Source organism: Coturnix japonica, chromosome 6, assembly GCF_054131305.1.
Source record: "Coturnix japonica strain WE chromosome 6, WE-NBRP24, whole genome shotgun sequence".
Taxonomy (NCBI): Eukaryota; Metazoa; Chordata; class Aves; order Galliformes; family Phasianidae; genus Coturnix; species Coturnix japonica.
The window spans coordinates 39,168,283-39,189,427 of record NC_140668.1 but is presented as its reverse complement, the minus strand read 5'-3'; the positions used below and the strand labels follow the sequence as shown (position 1 = coordinate 39,189,427).

Genomic DNA, 21,145 nt, shown 5'->3' with positions numbered 1-21,145 from the left:
TCCAACAAGGGACTGAATACACCATTATTTTCACCCCCAAGTCCCTGCGGTTGATACCAGCACACCCAGGGCTGATTTCCACACAGTTTCATCAGCTGATCCAGGCAAGGGAGGAGGGTAGGAGGAGATTTAACTGATGTTGCAAGTGAGCCATGTGGCGTGAGGGGAACAGGCCAACACATAATGAAATCCAGAATCTGAACATACTTTATAAATTGAGAATTCATTTTGCAGAAAGCAGCAATTCCTACTCCTGGCTGTATGGGAGGCATATTGGCAGGACCCAGTGAAAAACACCATCTGCAGCTGCAACTCATTAACAAGCTTTGAAAATAGCAGAGCAAACTGGACTGCAAATTCACTGAGCTCAGCCCTTCCTGCCATTGGGGAAAGAAAGGGCCTCCACTAAGGCCAGTTACTGTACAATCTGGTCAGATGATCAGCACAGGAAAAGAAATGAGATGTATCAAGACTGTGGAGTCCCTGGCATCAGTTAACTCTCAATCTGTGTTGACTTTGCTGGGGAAAAGGGAGGAGGTTAGGCCAGAGGATAAGAGTACCCACAGGATGCAAAGCAACAGAAAGACCCAGGATACTCACAAAAGCATTGAATCCTCCTGCCCGGCCCGCAACCCTTATAAGGCGGAAGATGCTCCACAACATGGACACAGCCACGAGGGTCACTATCAGGGAGATGACATCACTGAAAGGACAAAAGTGAGACAGGTAAACTGAGGTATTCAGCCACAACTCCCACTGACCCTTTGCTTCAGAAGCATTATGCTTATCACCCTCAGCCCCCTGCATGAACCCCTCCTGACCCCATGAAATGATCCACCCTCACCACACTTCTGTTCCTTATCTTGGAACTAGGAATGTGTGCCATGCCTCTGAAATGTATGATTCACTGAAACGAGGAGACCAGCACATGCTATATTATCCCCAGCTGCATTGTTTCTTCTCAGTGAAGGCTCCTAGGCAACGCTGAAAGCTGAAAGTCACCTCCAATTTGTCAGCTGTGCAAGCAGAGGATTAATTCTGAAATGCACCAAGTGCCCAGATTTGAAGGTAAACTGAATGCAAGCCATAAGTACACAGTGCCACACAGGTTAAACTCCTGACTCTGACGTCTCCTCAGAGAGGATTCAGACCCCACTGCATGTTTTTCAGGGGTAAGACAAGCAGCTGGTGGTGCTGGCTGACTTCAACAGTTCAGTTTACTCTTCTTAGAAGTTTAACAAAAATTGGCAAGCCCTGAATTTCAACTAAAGATTTCATACTGCACGAGAAGTTGAGAAGTTTACCTATCGCCATGTAAGCCATGTATTAAAACTGCAAAGACACTGCTTGGAGGACAAGCAATTAGACAAGCTCCTCTTCAGGTTATCTTCCTCATACACAACCATGGTATTTTATTTCACACTTGAGTGAGGCACCTGGAAGGAAGGGCTGCACAGCAACCATGCCCACCTACAGGGAAATGATACCACGCTGCAAAACCCCCAGGGCTGCTGAAACCAGATGATGCAGATCTTTGCATGGGGCACAAGCAGGTGACCACAGCACCTTGGCAGACAATTGCAGCAGTATGAAACTATCTTTCTTGGTTGTTAGGATACAGGATTGCTCTACTTGGCAAGCACAACTACTGTGCTGCATCTCCTGTACTTCAGAACCAGCAATTAGTCGAAAGCTCTCCAAACACCAGCCTCACACACTGATGGAAAGCATCTTTCTGCAGCAGCGGCAGCCATCAGTGCTGGCGGTGGGTCTGTCCAACAGCCCAGATCTGTTCTGTGCCCTGGACTCCATAAATCCTACCTTGTAAAAACAAGCTGCCAGCCTTACCAGAAGGGTAAATAAACCACATCAGCAAACAGCCACAGAACACTTGTACATCATAGGGAAGAACAGGACGAAGCCTGGCCAGAGCACGGTAATCTTTCAACAAGATTTTCTCTCTTGCTCATTGTTGTTTATTTGAGCACTGACTCCTTAATTACTGTTGTTTTTCAAAGCAGAAGATCTAGGTTTCAGGTAACAGAAAGTTTAATAAAGTACCTCTCTCTCACTGAGATTCTGTATCTTAGCAGCAAAGCTGCTCTGCTCAGTATGTGGCTCACAGCAGGAGCCAGCACCAGCACAGGCTGTCCTGTGAGCTACAGCCACTTGGGGAACAGGTCTGAACTGGGCATTTATTTTTACAGACTGAATCACCACCGCAGGCCTTCCTCAAAGCATTTAAATGGGAGAAGGCCGACTGCACCATCAACATTCAGCACGGAGCAGGGTCTAATACCACACTTGTTGAGTCAGGATTTCTATCTCACAGAATCCATTAGTGCACTCGAAGAATGGATTATAAAGACAAAAAGGTGCTCAGCTAAGCAAGAACACAAAGCAGCCGACAGGCTTCTCTCAGACCTGCTGACACTGAGCTGAAACATTTTGATCTGCTACACGCTGTGGTTCCACACACCTCCTTGGGACTCTCAGTTCTGAGACATTACAGCCCATCCAGAGCATTTCTGACAGACCAGCTACCTGCTCCAAACAGGGACCACTTCTTTTGTTTTGTATTTACATAACATTCAGTTGGAAGGAACTTTCCTCTCCAAGTGAGGGATGTTGTTGCCAGCATAAGATAAACAGTAAGCAGGAGCTGAGGTCATACTTTCCATAAAAGCCAGGGTGTTTGTAGGAAACAGGGATTCTCTCTCTCTCATCAATGTTCAGCTCATCCTCCGCAGCTCTCAGCTTCTCTTCAAACTTGTCGATGTTTGCCACTCGCATTGTGTACAGCAGGGTAACGTTCTGGAGACATGTAGTATGAAGACAGTGTAAGCGTGGTAGAAAGACAACAAGGAGCAGAAGGGGCACAAGTCAGACAAAATAAGCATTGTTATGTCCTTCGTTGGCCACACCAATGAAATAATAAGCAGATAACAGAAAAGGGACTCCAAGTAAAGTTAGGGACAAGGCCATCTTAAGGCAACCCCCTAGGAAAGCATGGAAGGCAAGGACTAAGTCTCAGCTCTGTAGGAATAAACAGACATCATGCCTTTGTGGGCACACTGGAGGATGGAGTTCGCATTATGAACCCAGTGACAGTGCTGTCTTTGGGCCCAGTTAAAATTGTATAAAACACCTGTAAAACTACATCATTGGGAAGGAGGTATTTGGGATGTTGTTCCCACGTCCTGCTCAGATATTAATTTCACCCAGCAGCTTTTAAATGGATCACAAAAATCACTGAGCTGAGTGAGGTGTACCAAAGGACAGCACTTGAATCTCCCAGGTTGGTTACTAAAGGCAAGGGAAGAGCAAATTTACCAGCTAGAGTTTTATGATCATTTACTAATTCAATTCTTTTTCTCTCAGATCACCTCACATCTCTAAGACAATCTATGATCCTCTATTCCAAAGGCAGAAAGTCACTCACAACTTGTCCATGTGGGGTCCCTCCTGGGTGCAGGTAGATTTCCACAATATCACTCTCTGGAACCACTTCGATTCTCTGGACCTCCCCCTTTGACAGCATCTCGTTGATGAAGTAATTCCAGGAGATGTTGGTCCCTTCTCTGTTCTCGCTGACCGTGAATCGAAACAGCAGCACTATTAAAGTAATGATGAGGAGTGCCCGCAAGCGTTCGAGGTGCATCTGATTTTCCCTTTTCCTGCGTTTTTCTTCCTCTTTAGAGAAAAAGAAAATAAAATCAGAGAAGAAAAATGTCAGCATGTCAGTGCAGAACTTTCTGGCCAGCAGAGGGACAGCCCCATTACAAAGATGAATGCAGCAGTACCCCTGGAAGCACCATGCCCAGAGGCAGCACCTGACTTGCACCACACAGGCCATTTTTCAGCTCGGCTCATGAAGGCAATCAGAGGTTGTGTGACTTGCTCAAGGTTACACTGTGAGCCAGGTTTTCGGGTTACATTACACTTGCAGCCCTTTCTGCCTTCCCAGCTGCCAGGCCGCAGGGCCATCAGCTGTACACGTGGGCAGCAGCGGGGCAGAAGCCTGGCTATGAAAGCACACTCAGATGTAAACCTAGCAAAGAGAAGGAGGCAAATTTTGCACCCCATTGGCCAGCAATAACCTGGGTGCACCACGCTGCTGCTTCCCAACCCAGTCTGTTTTACCACAGCTATCTGCAGCTGTGCCCCATGCCCCAAAGCCACGCAGTGAGATGCTGCCTACACAGACTATATGGACAGACAATGGAGAATTGACCCTTTTAAGTGTGGCTTTGGGAAGGGGAGGAACCAAAAAAGCTCCCTGCTTTTAGATTTCAGCATGTGTCAAGAGATGCAGCAACTTTGCAGCTTCCTGTTTTTAGACAGCCCAACCCTGTGCTGCAGGACACTTTGCATGGTCTCAGCCCACCAAACCAGTTACAACCCCACCAGGTGCCATTCTGCCCTAAAATGAAGGCCTACCTCACTTTCCTAGTTTAATACAGATGTGGACCAAATAAAGGCATCAGATCTTTCTTGTTACGAATTACAACTGTAGCTCAGTTCTGAGTACCACGTGTCTGCTCTGCCTAGTCCTGTTAGATATAACCATGCCAGGTAGAAAAATATTAGGGCTAAATGATGTAGCACAGCACTGCAAGGCATAACTGCTTCCAGCTGCACTCCCGATCTGCTGGCACCCTGCATCACAAAAGCAACAACAGTTCTACTACCTAAGAAAAGATCTGCATTTGCAATAAATCTACAACAGCACAGAAGAAGAGAGATGCAATTTATCCATGAATTGAAATGCACAGCAAATCAATCTCAGTACCTTAACAGAGCAGCACATTCTCTCCCTCACTATGACTTCACTCTGACACAGGCCTGGTAACTCTCTACACTGAGGGTCTTTATCGGAGAGGGATTTAAATATTACATGTGTTCCTGCACTGACTCTGAAGACATGAGGGAGGGGATGGGCTTGTTCAGCTCCCAGCACTTTGGTAGAGCAAAGGCAGAATTCTGGGAGTGCTGCTCAATGCCAGCCAGCCTTCCCACATTAAGATGCCAACCAATCTCTCCTTCTACAGATACATGCAGGCTCTCCATAGATATAATTTACTGCTCATTCCTGATACGCAATTTAAAGCCAACAGCAACACGGCACACATAAACACCGTTCTGCTCCCAGGAATGAATTAATTCTGTGCCACTGGACTGCAGGCACATCTGCCTGCCCCAGCTCGGATGAGATTTATTTGCCAGCTCCTAACAAACGCTGTGACACCAGCATTTATCACTAAGCACCAATCAGAGCCTACGCACGCCGCAACAAAACCAAGGGCCAAACATATGACCCAGGCAGACGCTAAAAAAAGTACCATGTCCTTCAGATGCACAGCATCATTTATCAGCCCCGCTCCACATCCAGCAGGAAAGGTTCCTTCCTAAATAGAAACAATGCTGCTTTTCAGATAAGGCTGTCATTCCAGAGCACAGCGACAAGCTCAGACTGCGTCCAGCCCATCCGCTTCCTTATTCAACGCCCCCTCCTCACCTGTGTGTTACCTGCTAGATCCAGCTTTATTAAAACATGGACCCCTGTAGGTCGACATCCAGTACAGTTTGATTAGAGGAAATTAAAATACAGTACAGTACAGGCCTCAGTCTGCGCATTGTCCTCAACTACTGAGCAAGTTGTAAACAAAAAAGTTTTATAGAGAAAAGAAAGGACTCCAGAGAAATGAGCACAGACATGAAAAAGTCTGTCTACTGCTGTGCAAAGTCCTTGGAGAGCTCAGCACCAGCTGTGGCTAAAGCACTTCTCTGTACTGAACTTCAGATGGGATGCAAATAAACACGTTCTAAAGCGCAGCCAGCTGAGGATGTCATCACCAAGGAGATCGCTGCTGCCCATCGGGCACCTCACACCAACAACTTACCCAGCAGCTCAGATGTTTAATGCACAGCTGAATTGTTTCAGAAACATCTAGAAAGCTACAAGACAAAGCTTTCTTCTACCCTGCATTTAATTACGAATAAAATTAATCTATCTCAAAGTTGATGCAAAATGTGACCGTCTTTACAGAACAACATTCACACATTGCACCATAAGCTACCCCACAACACCCAGCAAATGAGAACCAGGAACTGGATGTGACACTCACAAGCAACAGCTGTGGGAACACTTCCAGCTCTTCAGTCTCTGAAAGCCTCCACAAAGCAATGATTTGCCATTAACCCCAGATCTGAACTCTCTGATTAAAATCTTGCAAGGGCTGCACTGACAGTTTGAAGAGTTCTTTTTAATAATTACTGCAGAGATGAGCATTCCCCTGGAGACACGGGGTAGCATTCCACCTCCCAAAGTCAAGCTATCCATTAATCACAGGAGAAAAGAGGCCACAGAACACAGCATGTTACTTTTTACTAATTTGAACAGCCGCAGCACTTCAGGGCGCTGCACACACCAGCACCCTGTGTGGTCTCACTAATGACAAGCACCCCAGCTCTGCATCAAGCTTCTCTAATGAGGACTCTGCCCATACCTGCACTTGTGTCCCAATGCACCTCAGTTATACGGACCTGCTGACAAAGCCACAGCTCTGGGCTTCAAGAGACCATGTACAATGGCTTGAGTCAGGCTGAAGGCAGCACCACCTCATTGCTTTCACTTCACATGTCAGTTCATTCAAGAAGATTCCATCACTGTGTTTAAGTGCAACAAGGTGAGAAGCCAAGCTATTCCACTGCCTGATGATACCCAGGTAAAACTCTACACCATAACACATAGAAGTGTGAGGTGCCTCCCCACTTGCAGCAGGCATTCGCTGCTCTGTCTACTAAAGACTTACCCTGGCTCAGGAGTCCGAGACAAAGCAGCACACAGCCATCCAACAAGTCTCAGACACCAACAGCCCCTGCAAGCATCACTAAAGCCACAAAAGGAAGAAAACACTTGGGGCTTTAATGCTTCTGCAAACACCATTGACAAGATGCAAGTATGAGGCCTTCATCTGCACAACTTCTGACACCTTTCTTAAATCAATAAATGAATATAAGTAAACCCCAGGCCAGCAGACACAGGGTGGGCCCTCAGCTGTGGGACTTCCAGCTAAAAACTGCACCACGGAGTCTGAAAACAGCCAATGCAGATCCCAGAGGCCTTGTACGCACTTTGGTTCCTGGGAGGCTGGAGGGAAAGGGTATGTATGTGCTCACAAATGAGCTGAGGGCTGTCCTTACTGAATTGGAAGAGTCAAATTACACTTTCTAAATGGAACACAGCTGTTGTCAACCTACAAATAGAAAAGGTTGCCAACAATGCCAACACTTGAAGGGACACACACAAATCAGCTCCAAGTCTTTGGGGAGGACTTACAGGTATGAGACAAGTGGTAGAACACACAAGGATCAAACACAGGCCTGGTGGAAGTCCAGCAAGGCTTTTGCCCAGTACCCGAGTGCTATTTCACACCCCTGCTCCTTTTTAGTGCCATTTCATTCCCCTCCCTCCTTCCCCAAACAAGCTTAAGGTACACAGAGAACACACTCCTTGACTTCTCTCTGTAACCCGGCATGCCACACAGCTCCATAGGTTTCAGGACATGTTCAGTGAGATACCATTAATTTTCAGGACATCCCTTATGCTAAGATGCCTAGGGATTAGACAGTGCAAGATGAGCAAAAACAGCCCAAAGCAAACAGCAGCCCAGTATCCACCAACACCTGCTTTACAAAAAGAAAAAAAATCTGAGCAAGTGCCCCTCAGTAACTCAGCCAAGAGCTCCTTAAGCAATCCTCTGTTTAATTCGAGCTCTGTAAACCAATAGAAGCGGACACATCCACAAAGAAGGTAAACAAAACAAGAAACAGACTCCAGCTTCAATTCATGTTAACATTCAGCTCCTCGCTCGGTCAGTGCTCCGCACCAAAACCTCCGGACTGAAACTCTACAGAAGGAAATTTTGCAAAGGGGCAAAATTAAAGCAAAAAATCCAAATCAGTGAAATTATTGGCACAGAATGCAAAGTAGCACCTTTCACAGATCAGTTTCACAAGCTGCACAAGCATTCCTGCAGCTAAGACAATGTACCCCTTCAAGGCTGCTATTAGCCACAGGCTGATGAGCTACAGGAACAAATCTCCAGCACCCAGAGATGAGCATTACCGTTACGCTCCCATGCTGTCCACTCTTACCCCTCACACACACACACAATTCATGTCATCAAACATGCTTTTGGCACATACATACCCTCCTCCTCCTTTGGAGATTTCTTTTTGAATCCTCCATTCTTATGGTTACTCCTTTGCCAGCTTGAAGTAGTAAAATAGCAAGTGCTACCTGCAAGCAAGCAGAGTTACACAGTCACCACCAAAGACCTCAGGTGACAGAGAGAGGTGGACCAAGGACAGCAGAAACACATGAGATCCAAACGCACAGAAATCCAAGTTCCACACCCACCCAAGAGCACAGCTCCATTTGCCTGCCAAGAAAATGAAACAGCCTCATAAGAGGGAGTAATGGGAGGGACAGACTCCTCCAGTTTCCTTATATAACATACACTTCTCAACAATTCAATTGAAGAGATGAGTTTGTTCAGACACGATTTCAGTATGGCAAAGAAAATCATTTGGAGCAGTGCATTCAGTACTGAAACATTTAAACACTCCCCAAGGCATAACTGAAGTTAACTGGTACGGTCAGTTAAAAGCAGCCTCACACTGGAGCTGGAAATAGGCACTAAAGGAAACCGTGTGCTGGAGTTAAAGGCAGGTTTCTCAAAACACACTGCTGGGATTCTCTAATAAAAGCCAAGAAAGCATGGCAACAAACAATAAAACTCAGAGTGGATGCTGCAGAACAATGGAGTGAAGGCTTTTTTTGTCAAGAAAACAACAAAAAATGAGAGAAGCGAGGTAAATGATTTAAGCTTCAGTTTCTCATGGTGAATGATGTTTTCTTCTTAGCCTTGCTAATGAGACACAGTAAGACTGTCCAGTCTGAAGTCTGCTGCTCATAAATGACTGATGACTCCAGTGCTTCATCACACCGAGCTCCTTGGGGAAAGGTGCTACTGTCCCTCTATGCCATCAAACAATAACCCAGAACCCCTGCAGATTGTCAGTGACCCCAAAGCCAAGAACAGAACAGCCCGATTTCAACTCGAGGAAAAGTCAACACGCTTCCTATAGAAGACCTTTTTCCTCCTCCATCTGTACAGTTGTTCTTCAAGACTCACCTAAGAGATTCCAAAGCCTGGCTGGATCTCGGATGATGCGCTGCTTCACCAGGACCCCACCGAGACCTTGACACGTGGGGGAAACTGTTTGTGACAGGAGGCCCTGAAGAGGAAGATTAAGGAAACAACAACAAAAATAAGACAACTATTGGAAAAGTACCGTGACTGCTTAGCAGCCCCACATCCCGTGAGACAAAGACTTCTGGACATGAAAATATTGTGGGTAAGTCACAGGACCGGCAGCTGGAAGCTCCAAATATTATTCCTGGTTGTGTTATGAGCTTGCCATGTGACTGTGAAGATGTTGTTTACAATCCAGTTTAAAGCAAGTATAAATAGAAACGTATACTCAAAACACTTGGATACTGTGATCAGCTCCCTTGCTGTGCCCCTGCTATAGAGATAGGTGGGAAATCAACTCTTCAGATACAAACACACCCTCCCCTAGCAGATAATCTTAAGCATTACTACATTGTAGCCCTGCTCACAACAGTAACACAACTGTTTTCCCCACGGGAATTCAGCAGCAAACCTATGGCTGAAATCCACACGGAAGGGTGATTTCACAGCATCTGAAGATTGACACAAACTAATACCCTGAGTAAACACAAGTCTTCCCCTTTCTTAGCTGTATGTTTCCCTGTCCCACTGTGCCTCAATGGCAGAGACAAGCTGCTGTGCAGCAAGCCAGACAGGAGCAACAACTAGGCTGAAATCCCTCGCCCTCCTTACTTGCTAGACAGCAACGCAGCTGCTTGTGCTGCCCTGTTAGCACCAGTGCTTTTTGGGGTGGAACACTGTGGACTAATTTAAATGGATCACAGAACCGAAGCAGTTGGAAAGCCTGGCATGATGCACACAGCAATCCCACAGCTGTCCTTCCTCCACTGCCTACCTGGCTGCCTACACTCGATCCCTGCACTTTAGAGAGCTTTAGGTCCTACAGGAGGCCCAGCTCATAGAATCCTGGAATGGCTTGGGTCAGAAATGACCTTACAGGTCATCTGCTCCAACCTCCTGCCACAAGCTGTGCCCAGGCAGTGCATTAACCTCAACCAGTGCTGAAATCAGGGCACCAGGCTCCACAGTTGAATTCCTCCACACAAGATACACCAATCTGCCTTTTCTGGACAATTTTCCCATCTGCTGACCTATACATTTTGGGACGTGAGAATGAAGCCTGTCAATTAAGATGCATTTGCTTTGAAAGACATTCACTGAGTCAGACTCCTTCAGTATCAATCAGTCTCCCATAGTCTTTAGTAAGGATTTAGAAATAAGAATGGTCTCTCCCAGCTGTTAATTAGCACTACAGCAGTCCCACACCCTCCCAAACAGCCCCAGCAGGCAGTGACACACACAGAGCACAGCCAGGCCCTGGAGCTGGTTGTGCAGGGATGCAATGGATGGTCCATCCCAGGCTCTGAGCACCTGATGGTGTCCCCGTTCATTGCAGGGAAGCTGGATGGATGGCCCTTAAAGGTCCCTTCCAACTCTAATGATTCTACAATTGTATGACTATGACTTTACATACAAGTCTATGACTCGCTCTAAACAACCCAAGCCCTTTCCCATCTCTATTCCCGCACCCATTGCCCTCCGAGCAGGGCCCCGCACCGCCCCGCTCCCCCCGGGCCGCCCAGCCCCGCTCCGTTACCTGCAGGCCCCGGGGCCGAGGCCGGGCCCACACCGCGGGGTTAGGCCTCCATCCGCAGCGGCCCCGCAGCAGCAGGAGCCGAAGCAGCGCCATGAGCCGCCGGCCGCGCCGCAACCGGAGCCGCAGGCCTCAGCGGGGACGGAAGCGGGCGGTGAAGGGCGGGCGGCCATCTTGGGGCCGGGCGGGCCGCGGCCGTGCTGCCATGCCGCAAGATGGCGGACACGGGGGGCGGGACAGCGCGGGGCGGGAGCGCGGTTAACGCAGCAACGGGGAGTACCGAGCTCAGCACCGGGATGAGCCGCTCCTGCACATTGATTGCTTTGATTTGCCATTTTATCCCCTGCAGGATGATACGTTCTTCCTTCTGTCCTGTTTTCCTCCCCGGGATGGCCATGCAGGCCGTCCTCTTAGTATTGTCACTTGGTTCTCCCAGTTCACCCACCCTGATGTACATCAGGCGTTCTTGAAGTGCAGATTGCAGGGCTACGTCAAGGAATCATAAATCATTATCAGTGTGAAGGATCTCTTCCTTCCCAGCAGGTCTGAATTACCATCCTCTTTCCAGAAGAGTCTCTCAGGACGTTAATTGTCATCTGCCCCCTGGGATGTATCTGAGCAAACCTTCCACCAGCAAGCTCTATTAGCATGTTAATGTCCCCGTCACTCCTGGAAGTCTCTCTGTATCACTGCCTTAATCGTCAAACAGCTTAATTTACAGACACAAAATTAAGCTGCTTGCAATTAGTCTGTATGGGCCGGTCATAGCTTGCAGCGTGTACCTCGCTACCACAGCTTCGCTCAAGCCATGTCACAATGAGCTTCTACCGACTCTGTCAATAGACCTGTTGCTAATTAAGCCTATCTATTTTTAAGACTTGCATCATTTCAATTGAATTACAGCCCGATTAGAAGTGAAGCTGTGCAGTTTGCTTAGGACAGTCCTGCCTTCTGCCATGCTGACCCAACAGGGAGCCAAACGGGTTTTGCTACACCTGCCTTATGCTTTTGCTGCAGCCTCAGTGCAGGCAAACTTGCACCCATTTAATGAATTAAGGTTCCGAGAGCTGAGTGAGTCCAAGCTCCAGCACAGACCCTGGTCTATCTGAGCCTATGTGGGCTCACGGACTGCAGCAAACAGCATTTCAGGTCTGTGGGGCTCTTTCTGGGACCCTCTCAGCCAGAAGATGTTGGCCTCGATGTGACAGATCTGCAAGGACTGGTTATTTTCAGACACACCACATAGCTGGAATTGACGCAATTCCTATTCCTCTTTCACACTGTGCCTCAAAGACAAGCAGATGACGAGCCACCAGGAAGGGGGTGCTGGGGTCCTTGCCTTGCTCGTGCCAACACAAAGCCGTGCCAGGAAGGAGAAGCAAGAAGTTTTGCTCTGTGTGCAGCCAGCAATCGCCATGGTTGCACTGCGACTCCTGCGTGGGCGGCTCAGGCTGAGCTGTGCATGGGAAGGCAAGTGCTGTCCTCTCTGCGTGTGAGAGATGACCTTGGGAAAGGTGGCTTCAGTCACTGTCCTTGGGCCGGCAATATGCTCCTCTGGGAGTAAGCCAATATTCTGAGAAGACAGATATAACCTGATCCAGGCTTGGCCTCGCTGGGATGTGCTCCAGCCATGACATCACTCAGTAATGCTACGTCTGTTTACTACTGTGAAAGGTGCAGGATTGGAGGCTGAAATCCCTGCTTTATCTCCTGAGCAGGTTAGGAAGAAAAAGCAGCATTAGCAGTCCCAGCCATGCATTTTTAAAGCCAAATCAGTTTCCAACTCAGCCTTTCAGCTCTGCTGCACTGAAAATCTCGTATCTCCTGTTTTCATGCTCCCCATGAGACAGTCTTGCCACCCTTGCTCTTCCCACAAAGCTCACAGGACCACATCCACCCCACCACCATAGCTCAGACTCATCTCAACCCAGCACTTTGCGAACGGAGGGAATGGATACCTGGAATCAGGTGTCTCACTGCACCACCGCACACCTGACATCAATAATGAATCAAAGGATTAAATGTAGAGCTGAAGCAGCCAGAAGGTAAATTCAGACTTTAGAAAAGACATAGAATTGCTCTGTTACCCACGTCCCTGTCACTCTGCCAGCTACTCTTAGGAGACTTCTTGGTGGATGACAGGGCTGGCTGCTCCCCTTCAACACAGCAAGGCCAGGTACCCAGGGAAACCTAAGGAAGGACATGCTTAAAAGACCACGTCTGCCCCTTGAGCACAGTGAAACTCCTGACCAAGGAAAGATCCCTCCAGCAGATAGCCTTTTAATTTGAGCCAGCCCCAAAGCATTACACCCATTCCTCCAGGAACAGCCTGGGGTTGCTGCAAGTTTTAGTGTTTCCTGGTGCTGTTGCCAGACGTTGCTACTGCTTCCCTGCCTGCTCCTCTTGTCATGCATGGGAGAGCATGGCACTGAGACTGCTCCTTCCTGTGGGCAACGAGGGCACGTCAGCCCCACAGCCGGGCAGCCACAGGCTTTGGGCAGGACTGGGACACACTGCTGAGCTACAAGCTTCTATATCTGAGCTACTTCTGAATACCAGACAGTTTAACTTTAAGACAGGTAGGTGACAGATGGCTATAGGCAGGGGATCAGAGGGAATCAGCAGTACAGCAGTAGTGACAGGACAGCTGCCAGTGATGGCTTATGAATCACTAGGAAAGGCAAGAAGGAGCATTGCCATGATGGAGGGATGTGTGTACCTCTCAGCTTGGCTTGCATGGATAGAGAAGGAGGAGAGGAGAGGAGTAGCTTGTTTGTAACTCGGAGGCCATGAGCGAGCAGATTGCTCCATGGGAATGCACCCCCTGGAGAGCTGCTGGAGCACGCAGAGCTCTGAAGCCCAGGCATCCATCTGTGTGCAGGAGGTGGCTGAAGTCATCTCCAAACCCCGCAGACGGGAGGAAGTCAGTCAGCTCCAAACGAGCAACTGTCACTCGGCACTGCTCAAATCCGGGAGCAAACTAGAAACCTAAAGCCTGTCATTAGGAATCATAAAAACAGTAATTAGGGCAGGACTGTCACAGGTTCACACCCAGAACATCAATACGAGGCATTTACCCAGCAGCAGGGGACCACTACCCTTGGAAAGCATCCTCTACTAGGCACGCTCCACCTTGCCATTCATATAGGCATGAGGTCTTGCGGGGAGCCATGTGAACAGCCTTCCTAGCCTTGAGAGCATCCTGAAGCCTGGAGGGGTCCAAAAATGCCACTCCCTGCACAGGTGAAGGGCTGAATCAGCTCCTGGTCAGCTGGCACTGCCCTGACCTGGGCCCCTGCGGGTTCCTGAGGCTTCTCAGGGCTGGGACAGCTGGTTACAGTAGACCAGACTGAGGAGTGAAACCTGAAGGAGGCTCATCTTGCTTCAAGTGAGCTGTTGCATGAGCTTAGCTTTATGGTTTGACTGCATCTTGCAGAGCTGTGAGCAACCACCTTGCTACAAAGCAGGCACAAGCTGGCTTTTCATTCCTTAATGGCACCACAGGCAGAAAGGCTTTGTCTGAAGCCTTTAACAAAAGGAACATACAGATGGCTTGAAAATAGTTTTATCTAAGAAACTGAGATGTTGTGCAGTAAGGGAACTTTGTGCAGCACCAGGAGTATCAGCAGTGCTCCTTGCTGCCTTCCCACATGGCTGCCTTTCTAACTGGCTCGCCTTGTTTGCCAAGACCGTCCCACTTCAAAATGTTAATAGGTGACATTAGCTGAAACATGAGCCACGCTTCAAGTCAAGGTTCTTCTAATCAAAGTCCTCCTGAAGCTTTATTCTCTCGGCTTCTTTGATGTTGGCATTTGACTGGTCACACAGCATTTAGCCCTGATGTGTGACTGGAGCAGTCATAATTCACGCTGTACAGCCTACTAAATACAGATGCCCATCTGTACCTCCTGATGGGAGCTGAATCAACAGGGAATTGCACCCACAGTAACACCAAGCAGGTATTCCTGCCCTTATGGTTGAGATAATGGTTCCTTCCATTACAAGGCTGGAGAGCTGAAGTAGTGAGATGAGCATGGCTACCCAGAAGCTGCAAAGGCAGTTGAGTGGCTGACATGGATGCTGGGCAGGGTTAAACAAGGAAAGAGCAACTGCAAGGACCAAAGGATCACTGTGCTCCTTCCCCAAAGTTCCTGTCCTTTTAGCTTGCTGTCACAGACAGAAATAGGCCTGAAAGCACATTCCCCAAGTGCCCTCATTTCTCTGCCCTCATGCAGTGCTCCCTTTCCTCCTCAGCAACAGAAGATTCGTTTCACTTTAGGTTTTGAGAGCAAAGGATAAAAGCGCTCATCAATTAACTGCAGTTTTACCTCTGAAGTGTTGTCATTAAGCTGCAGAGAGCAAAAGCCAATATAGGGTTGATGAAAGTGGGCAGGTTGAAGAGCTTTATCCCAGAAGCCTCACCTGGAAAAACAGGAGAACAACCATGAGATGAGATGAGTCCTCCCCATAGTGCTGCTGTTCGATTGCTTTCATAGGGAGCTTCTAACGTCCCTCCCTGCCATAGGTCGATAGTCCACAGTGCTGTGTTCAAATCAAAGCAGGTCAGGATGACACAGGAAGGCTTTAACTTCCTCCCCACGCTGGATGTTTGACCTGGCTGACATTCCAGGCAGCACTTACAACCAGCTGTATTTAGGAAATGAAAAAACACACATTTCCCTTCTCATCTACTGACTGACAGGCACCAGAGCAGCAGCCACTTGTTTGTGGTGTTGATGAGCGGCCAAATGAAAGGGAGGGCGAGGAAAACCCAAAGCAAGCAGCCTGCTTGTGAGTGGGTCAGTCGGGCTTATGGAAGGTGGGGGGAGATCGAAAGGACTGAGCCCAAGTGCTACACGGGGCCGGTAACGGGCTCAGATAAACCTGCTGTTATTGAACACGGCAGCAGCGCTGTGTGCTGAACGGAGCCGGGGGGGCCTCGCTGCGCTCAGCCTGCGCTGCTGCTGGGAGCCGGCACGGCAGGCAGGGCTGTAACGCGGCCTTGTGACAGCCCAAGGACCGAGGCCTGCCCGAGCCGTGCCCGGTACCCGTACCGGTACCCGTACCACCCGTACCGGTACCCGTACCACCCGTACCAGTACCCGTACCATCCGTACCGGTACCCGTACCATCCGTACCGGTACCCGTACCATCCGTACCATCCGCCCCCCGGCCCTGGCGGCCTCACTCCAATCTGGGCCCATCCCCGCCCCCTCCACATCCGCAGGCCCCGCCCCGGAAGCGCTCCCTCCGCTCCCCTCCGCCAATGAGCGGCCGCTCCGCCGGGACACGTCAACCAATGGCGGCCGCCTCCCGAGCGGCTCTCGGCCCCGCCCTCCTGTCCCGTCACCCCCCGCGCGGCGCTGAGCATTATGGGTGGTGGTGGGGCCGTGTTTGCCATCCCCCCCTCCCGCGTTGCCCGCTGACGTCACGGCGGCGCTGGTCGCGCTTAGCCAATGGGACGCGCCGACGCGGCGGACCAGTGAGCGGCGGCGTCTCATCGTTGGCGAGGAGCGGCGGGCGGCAGCGCCGGGAGCTCAGAGCGGAGCGAGGGGACGAGGCCGAGCGGGGCCATGGAGCGCGGGGCCGGGCCGGGCTGCACGCGGCCCCTGCACTAACAACAGCCCGCGGCCTGCACCGACCGACCGACCGACCGACAGCCCGCCTCCGCGAGCCCCCCCCGCCGCCTCCTCCTCTATGCGGCGGGGCCGGCGGAGCCGCAGGCCTCGCTCCTCCGCGAGGCGGCCCTCGGCACTGTGAGACCGGTAAGAAGGGCGGTGTGGGGGGGGGGGTGTTTGGGGGGTCCCGGCTGGGGTGGGGGGGAACAAAGCGGGGCCGAGCGGCGATTTCCGCTTCCCATCCCGTGTCCCCGCGGGTCTCGCGGCCGGGAGCGGCCTTTGTGCGCACAGGGAACGCGGTGTTCGTGTCCCGGAGCGAAGGACGGGGAGAAAATAGGGGAAATAAAGCGAAAAATAGGGCAAAAAAAACAAGCAACGCAACCAGCGCCGTTGGTGGGTGGGTGGGTGGCACGGCCGGGGGCTGCGGGCTGAGGATCCCCCGCCCTGTGCCGTTTCCCGTTGCCGCAGCTGTGCGGGGGGACGCGGCGCACACGGAGCGGGGCCGCGCTGGGATCCGGTTGCAGCCCCCCCCCCCCCCCCCCATAACCCCGGCTCTGTCTGCGGGGCTCAGCGCTGCGTGTGCGGGCACCGAGCGGAGCGAGCCGTGTGTGGGGGGCGGATCATGGCCGCTCTCCGTCTTTATTCCTTGGGGCTGGAAACGCTCCTTGGAAAGGGAAAAGGAGCTGATCCGCAGCGTGTTTCGTGCCGGTGTTGCTGTGTGCTTTGATGAGCTCAACGGCTGATTCGGTTCGCTTAAAGAAACTCGGTGCTTTTAACGGGGTGGGCTCATTGCACTGCAGCCCGTCTGCCCCGGGGCTCCGGCTGCTGCATGGGACGTGCAGCCCGACCCGTGCTGACTTCCCGTCTCGGTGGGGAAGTTGTGCTCTGTGCTGTGCCGAGCCCTGCGAGCGGTTTTCCTGCGGCGGAAGCTCGCAGGCAGCAGCCCCGTGTTGTGCCCCATCCCCTGCGCTGAGCTGCGCCCGTTCCAGGTGCGCTGAGAGCCGCGGAGCCGAGCTCTCCCATGCGGGGATGCTCTGGGTTTTTCCTCTCTGGCTGCAGGAGAGCCCTCCGGGAGCCGTGCAGGGCTTGCTGGGGCACATCCTGCTGCAAGGGGTTGTGAGCCTGCAGCGCTGGGCTGGCTGGGGCTTGCGTTGCCTCCATGCTGAGCGAGCACCGAGGCTCAGCCCTGGGTGAGCAGCAGCACTGGGTGAGCAGCAGCCCTGTGTGCTGTGCCCCAGCTCCCTTGGTTTGTGAGCTTTGAGGTGGGGGGTGGAACGCAGCGCTTCTCCATCAGTTGTTGTGCTTTCAGAAAGGAACTCCCGGATCTGTGTTTCATAAGCAGGTGGCAGGGGGTGAATTGGGTTTTATGTGCCATGTTTTGTTTCTGTGGCATGGTGGGGGCATTTCCTCAGGCTCAGTGTGTGGATTATCCAATGTGTAAATCAGTTCTTGTATGGGGGGGGAGAAGGGATCTCATAAACCATCCTCAGCCACCCCAAACCCGTCGGAACAAAAGGGCTGGAACCCTTCAGCAAAGTGCTGGGCTTCCCTGCGCACATCACACAACCTGTTATGGTGACTTTATTCCCTGCTCCTGTGTTTTAATTGAGCAGCCCCCCCCGGTGCCGTGCGGGGCTGTGCTCAGCAGAGCACACAAATGCATTTCTGCGGGGTCACTGCAGCCCGGTGCTGTTAATCAATGCTGCACCAGCCGCGCTCCCCCAGCGAAGCAGATGGGCTGCCTCCAACTGCTGCTGATTATTCCAACTGTGTAATTGTAACGTGGCTGCGCCATGACAGTGTTTCCTGCAGATACTTCAAAGGGAGGCTCCTGACACGTCTGTCTCTGCAGCATTTTGTCTGTAAGCTTTGTCTATACGTTGTGGCTTTGGGACGTAGCGTTACCATTGTTTTTACCCCATTGTTTTTACCATTAAAAGGGCAGTGTTCTCTAATGAAGTTCTGCAGGGTGGCTCTGCTTGGGGACCCCATGGTGCTGTGCTGGGCTCGGTTGGGTTTGGGCCTGTGTGGCCGCTGTGCTGGCAGTGAGGAGGGGATTTCAGCTGCAGTGTTGGGAAATAGAGCCTGCACTGTGCACACATGGCGTTGTTTGGGGGCAGCTGTAGCTGGGGACGACTTATTACATGCTGGAGAGTTCCTGCAGCGCAGGAAGGAGATTCATGAGAGCAGAGCTGCTTAATTGCATTGCGAGCAAGCAGCAGATCCGTGCTCTCCTCTCCTGGTAGCAGTACCTGAATTTCAGGCTCTGCCGTCTGTGATCCGGGTGGAAATTCCTGGCTGGCGCTGAGCTGTAATGGCGCTAGTCACGCAGCAAGTAGCGACAGGCACTTACATGGTGCTTCGTGCCCGCCGAGCCGGTGAGACCAGGCCGGCCTTGCTGCTGGCTGTGCTCATTGGGTGCCTCCATGGTCACTGAACAGCACTGTGGGGAAGCCGGTTGCCGTCTCGCTATCAAAGCTTGTGGTGTTTCGTGATAAACCCGCCTGTTGTTGTGTTTTTTTTTTACCCCTGTCTAATTTAAACCGTCTGCGTGACACCGAGCAGGAATGATTTGTATGCGGCTCTGAAATATTTTCCTTTCCCCTGCGAGGAGCTGAGGGCACCGAGCGCCTCGCAGCCAACTCTTATGTAATTTGTATGCCACTGAGCACGGCCATAAAAACACTAAGGGAGAGCGGTGGGAAATGGCAGCACCCTGCACTGTGGCTGTGCCTCCTTATGGGGAGTGCTGCTCTGCCATCTCCTTACAGCGGGGGAGCAAACAAGGAGGAAAGGAGCTGTGCTGTGTGGGCTATAGCAGCTGAGCTGGGTGCTCCTGGAGACGTGCTCCATCTCTGTGCTGATCCCATAGAAGCCCTGCTCTGCTGGCAGATGAAACGCTGCCGTTCTGGACTTGGTTCAGCAGAATGTTCTTCTGGGTGCTATTAGCTCCATGGCTCTGAGGGTAATGCAGGCGTCGCGTGGCAGAGATCTTGCTTTGATCTGACAGCTTTCAAGATCCATTTCCAATCGCCGAGTTCCATTAGCTCTGTTTATAGCAGCGCCCTCAGACTGCGCTGTTTACAGCGGGCCGGTAACGTTTGTGTGCATGCATTAACAGAGCAAAGGAATGATAGGGGTCAGGGAATGGAACGGGGCCTGTTTGCTGGTGGGGTGCTGGTAACTGGGTGCCCCCAGGAGCGGAGCAGCACTGGGTGGCCCCATGCATTGGTGTGGCCATGACCTGCAGGGCAGTGCTGGGGCTTTCCCAGCTGTGGCAGCACGCAGGCGCAGCTCTCAGCTCCAGCCCTCGGAGATGATTTTCATTTTCCTCAGCCCGTCACGTGGGCGGTTTGTTCTGCTCGTTGCAGTGCAGCTGCTGCCAACGGAGGCCAAAAATGCAGCGTGCGGATGTTGGGAATGGTGGTGGTGGTTGTTGGGGGGGGGTTGGGGTTGGCCGCCCCGCACAGCGCTGCAGCCCGGGGAGCGCTGCGTTTTCTAGGTCAGGGTTGAAGGCGCTGTCAGCGTGCTGATGTGCAGCATACATTACTGCTGCCTCGGCCCTGCCATATGGATGCGTGCGGTGCTGCCCTTGGCATTCATGCGTTGAATTATTTATCCTCTAAAAAAAAAAACCTCCCCGATCTCCCGGCAGCTTTCCCACGGCTGAGAACCGAATGGAACCGGTTGGTATTTTTAGACTAAATCTTCCCCTGCAGTTGATGGCGGCTGTGAGCTCTGATTGAGGGCTGGCTTTGTGCGGGCAGAGCTGGAGCCTCTATGGGAGCACTGAGACAGCGCTGCAATGGGAGCTGTGAGAGCTGGGCTGTGTGTCTGCAGGGGGTTGAGGGCTTTTGGGGTGGAAGGGGAGGAAACATCTGTGTGTGTGTGTGTGTGTGTGTGCAAAAGCAGCTTTGTCTGCACAAGGCTGCCCTCTTTCCTATGTATGAGCTGCTCCAGGAGGTGTTATTGCAGGCCTGATGTGGTTGGTGGGGATGGGTTGGCAGCTGGACTTAATGGTCTTAGAGATCTCCTTCAACCTTAATAGGGCTGTGATTCCTGCTGTGTGATATGGCAGGTTGGGGGGGCTGGCTCTGTGCTGCTGTGTGCACAATGGAAGGGGCTGAGGCCTGTGTTAGAGCTGCAGCACCAGCACAGCGTGGGGATGTTGGGCTGGGGAAGGAGAGCTCTGCTGGTTCCCAATGTGTCTGAGGATCCTGCTCTGAGTGTCCCGCAGTGAAAGTGCATGTGATTAGAAACAATAACTAAAATAATGTCTCCTAGGTGACTCTAAAGGGTAATAAGGTTTGTAGAAACTCCATTGGTAAGGATGAAATTCTGGACTGCAGTTCGTGGTCCATCTCGGTTTCCCATAAGCAGACCTGAAGGTGCCCCCTGTCCCGGCTGAGCCGGTGCACGCGGCCTTATCAGCTCATCTGGGCAGGAGTTCAGAGCTGTAAAGCTGGATCCTGCTTCCAGCCTCTCCCGTGACCGCTCCGTGTAAACAAACGGTGCCAGGAGCCCCGAGCTGCTCCTGAGCCGTGGGTTGGGCCGGGGGCAGGCGGTGCAGGAGGGGGTCGGGGTGGTTCTGTGCTGGGAGTGGTGTGCCCGGGGCAGCTCCGTGCACTGTGTGGCTGTGCTGGGCTCTGGCAGAGCAGCGGGCTGCTGGT

General features: G+C 51.5%; 2 protein-coding genes and 1 long non-coding RNA gene across 11 annotated transcripts in view; 1 reads left to right on the top strand and 2 right to left on the bottom strand.

Moving 5' to 3' along the window:
• Positions 1-16,071, bottom strand: part of SPG7 (SPG7 matrix AAA peptidase subunit, paraplegin) — a 33,805-nt gene extending 17,734 nt beyond the window's left edge. Inside the window, exons 1-7 of one of the 7 annotated variants that reach the window (XM_085551216.1) lie at positions 15,966-16,071; positions 15,186-15,279; positions 9,204-9,306; positions 8,216-8,305; positions 3,443-3,693; positions 2,675-2,814; positions 601-703 (exon numbers count right to left, since the gene is read on the bottom strand). In XM_085551216.1, coding sequence (XP_085407342.1) covers positions 601-703; positions 2,675-2,814; positions 3,443-3,661 — 462 coding nt within the window. In that variant the 5' untranslated portion in view covers positions 3,662-3,693; positions 8,216-8,305; positions 9,204-9,306; positions 15,186-15,279; positions 15,966-16,071. Of the gene's footprint in view, positions 1-600; positions 704-2,674; positions 2,815-3,442; positions 3,694-8,215; positions 8,306-9,203; positions 9,307-10,860; positions 10,992-15,185; positions 15,395-15,965 lie in introns of those variants that run through there. The other 6 variants (XM_085551215.1, XM_085551218.1, XM_085551217.1 and 3 more) reach the window with 6 other exon arrangements.
• Positions 13,118-13,732, bottom strand: LOC146760592 (uncharacterized). Its single transcript, XR_014947582.1, has 2 exons — positions 13,577-13,732; positions 13,118-13,301 (listed from the first exon to the last, which is right to left on the bottom strand). It is a non-coding gene; the product is annotated as an uncharacterized LOC146760592 (long non-coding RNA).
• Positions 16,072-16,396: 325 nt separating the features above from the next.
• Positions 16,397-21,145, top strand: part of ANKRD11 (ankyrin repeat domain 11) — a 70,309-nt gene continuing 65,560 nt past the window's right edge. For 2 of the 3 annotated variants that reach the window (XM_015874364.3, XM_085551186.1), the window contains exon 1: positions 16,397-16,622. The gene's annotated coding sequence lies outside the window, so the exon portion shown is untranslated. Of the gene's footprint in view, positions 16,623-19,847; positions 20,162-21,145 lie in introns of those variants that run through there. The other variant, XM_085551187.1, reaches the window with a different exon arrangement.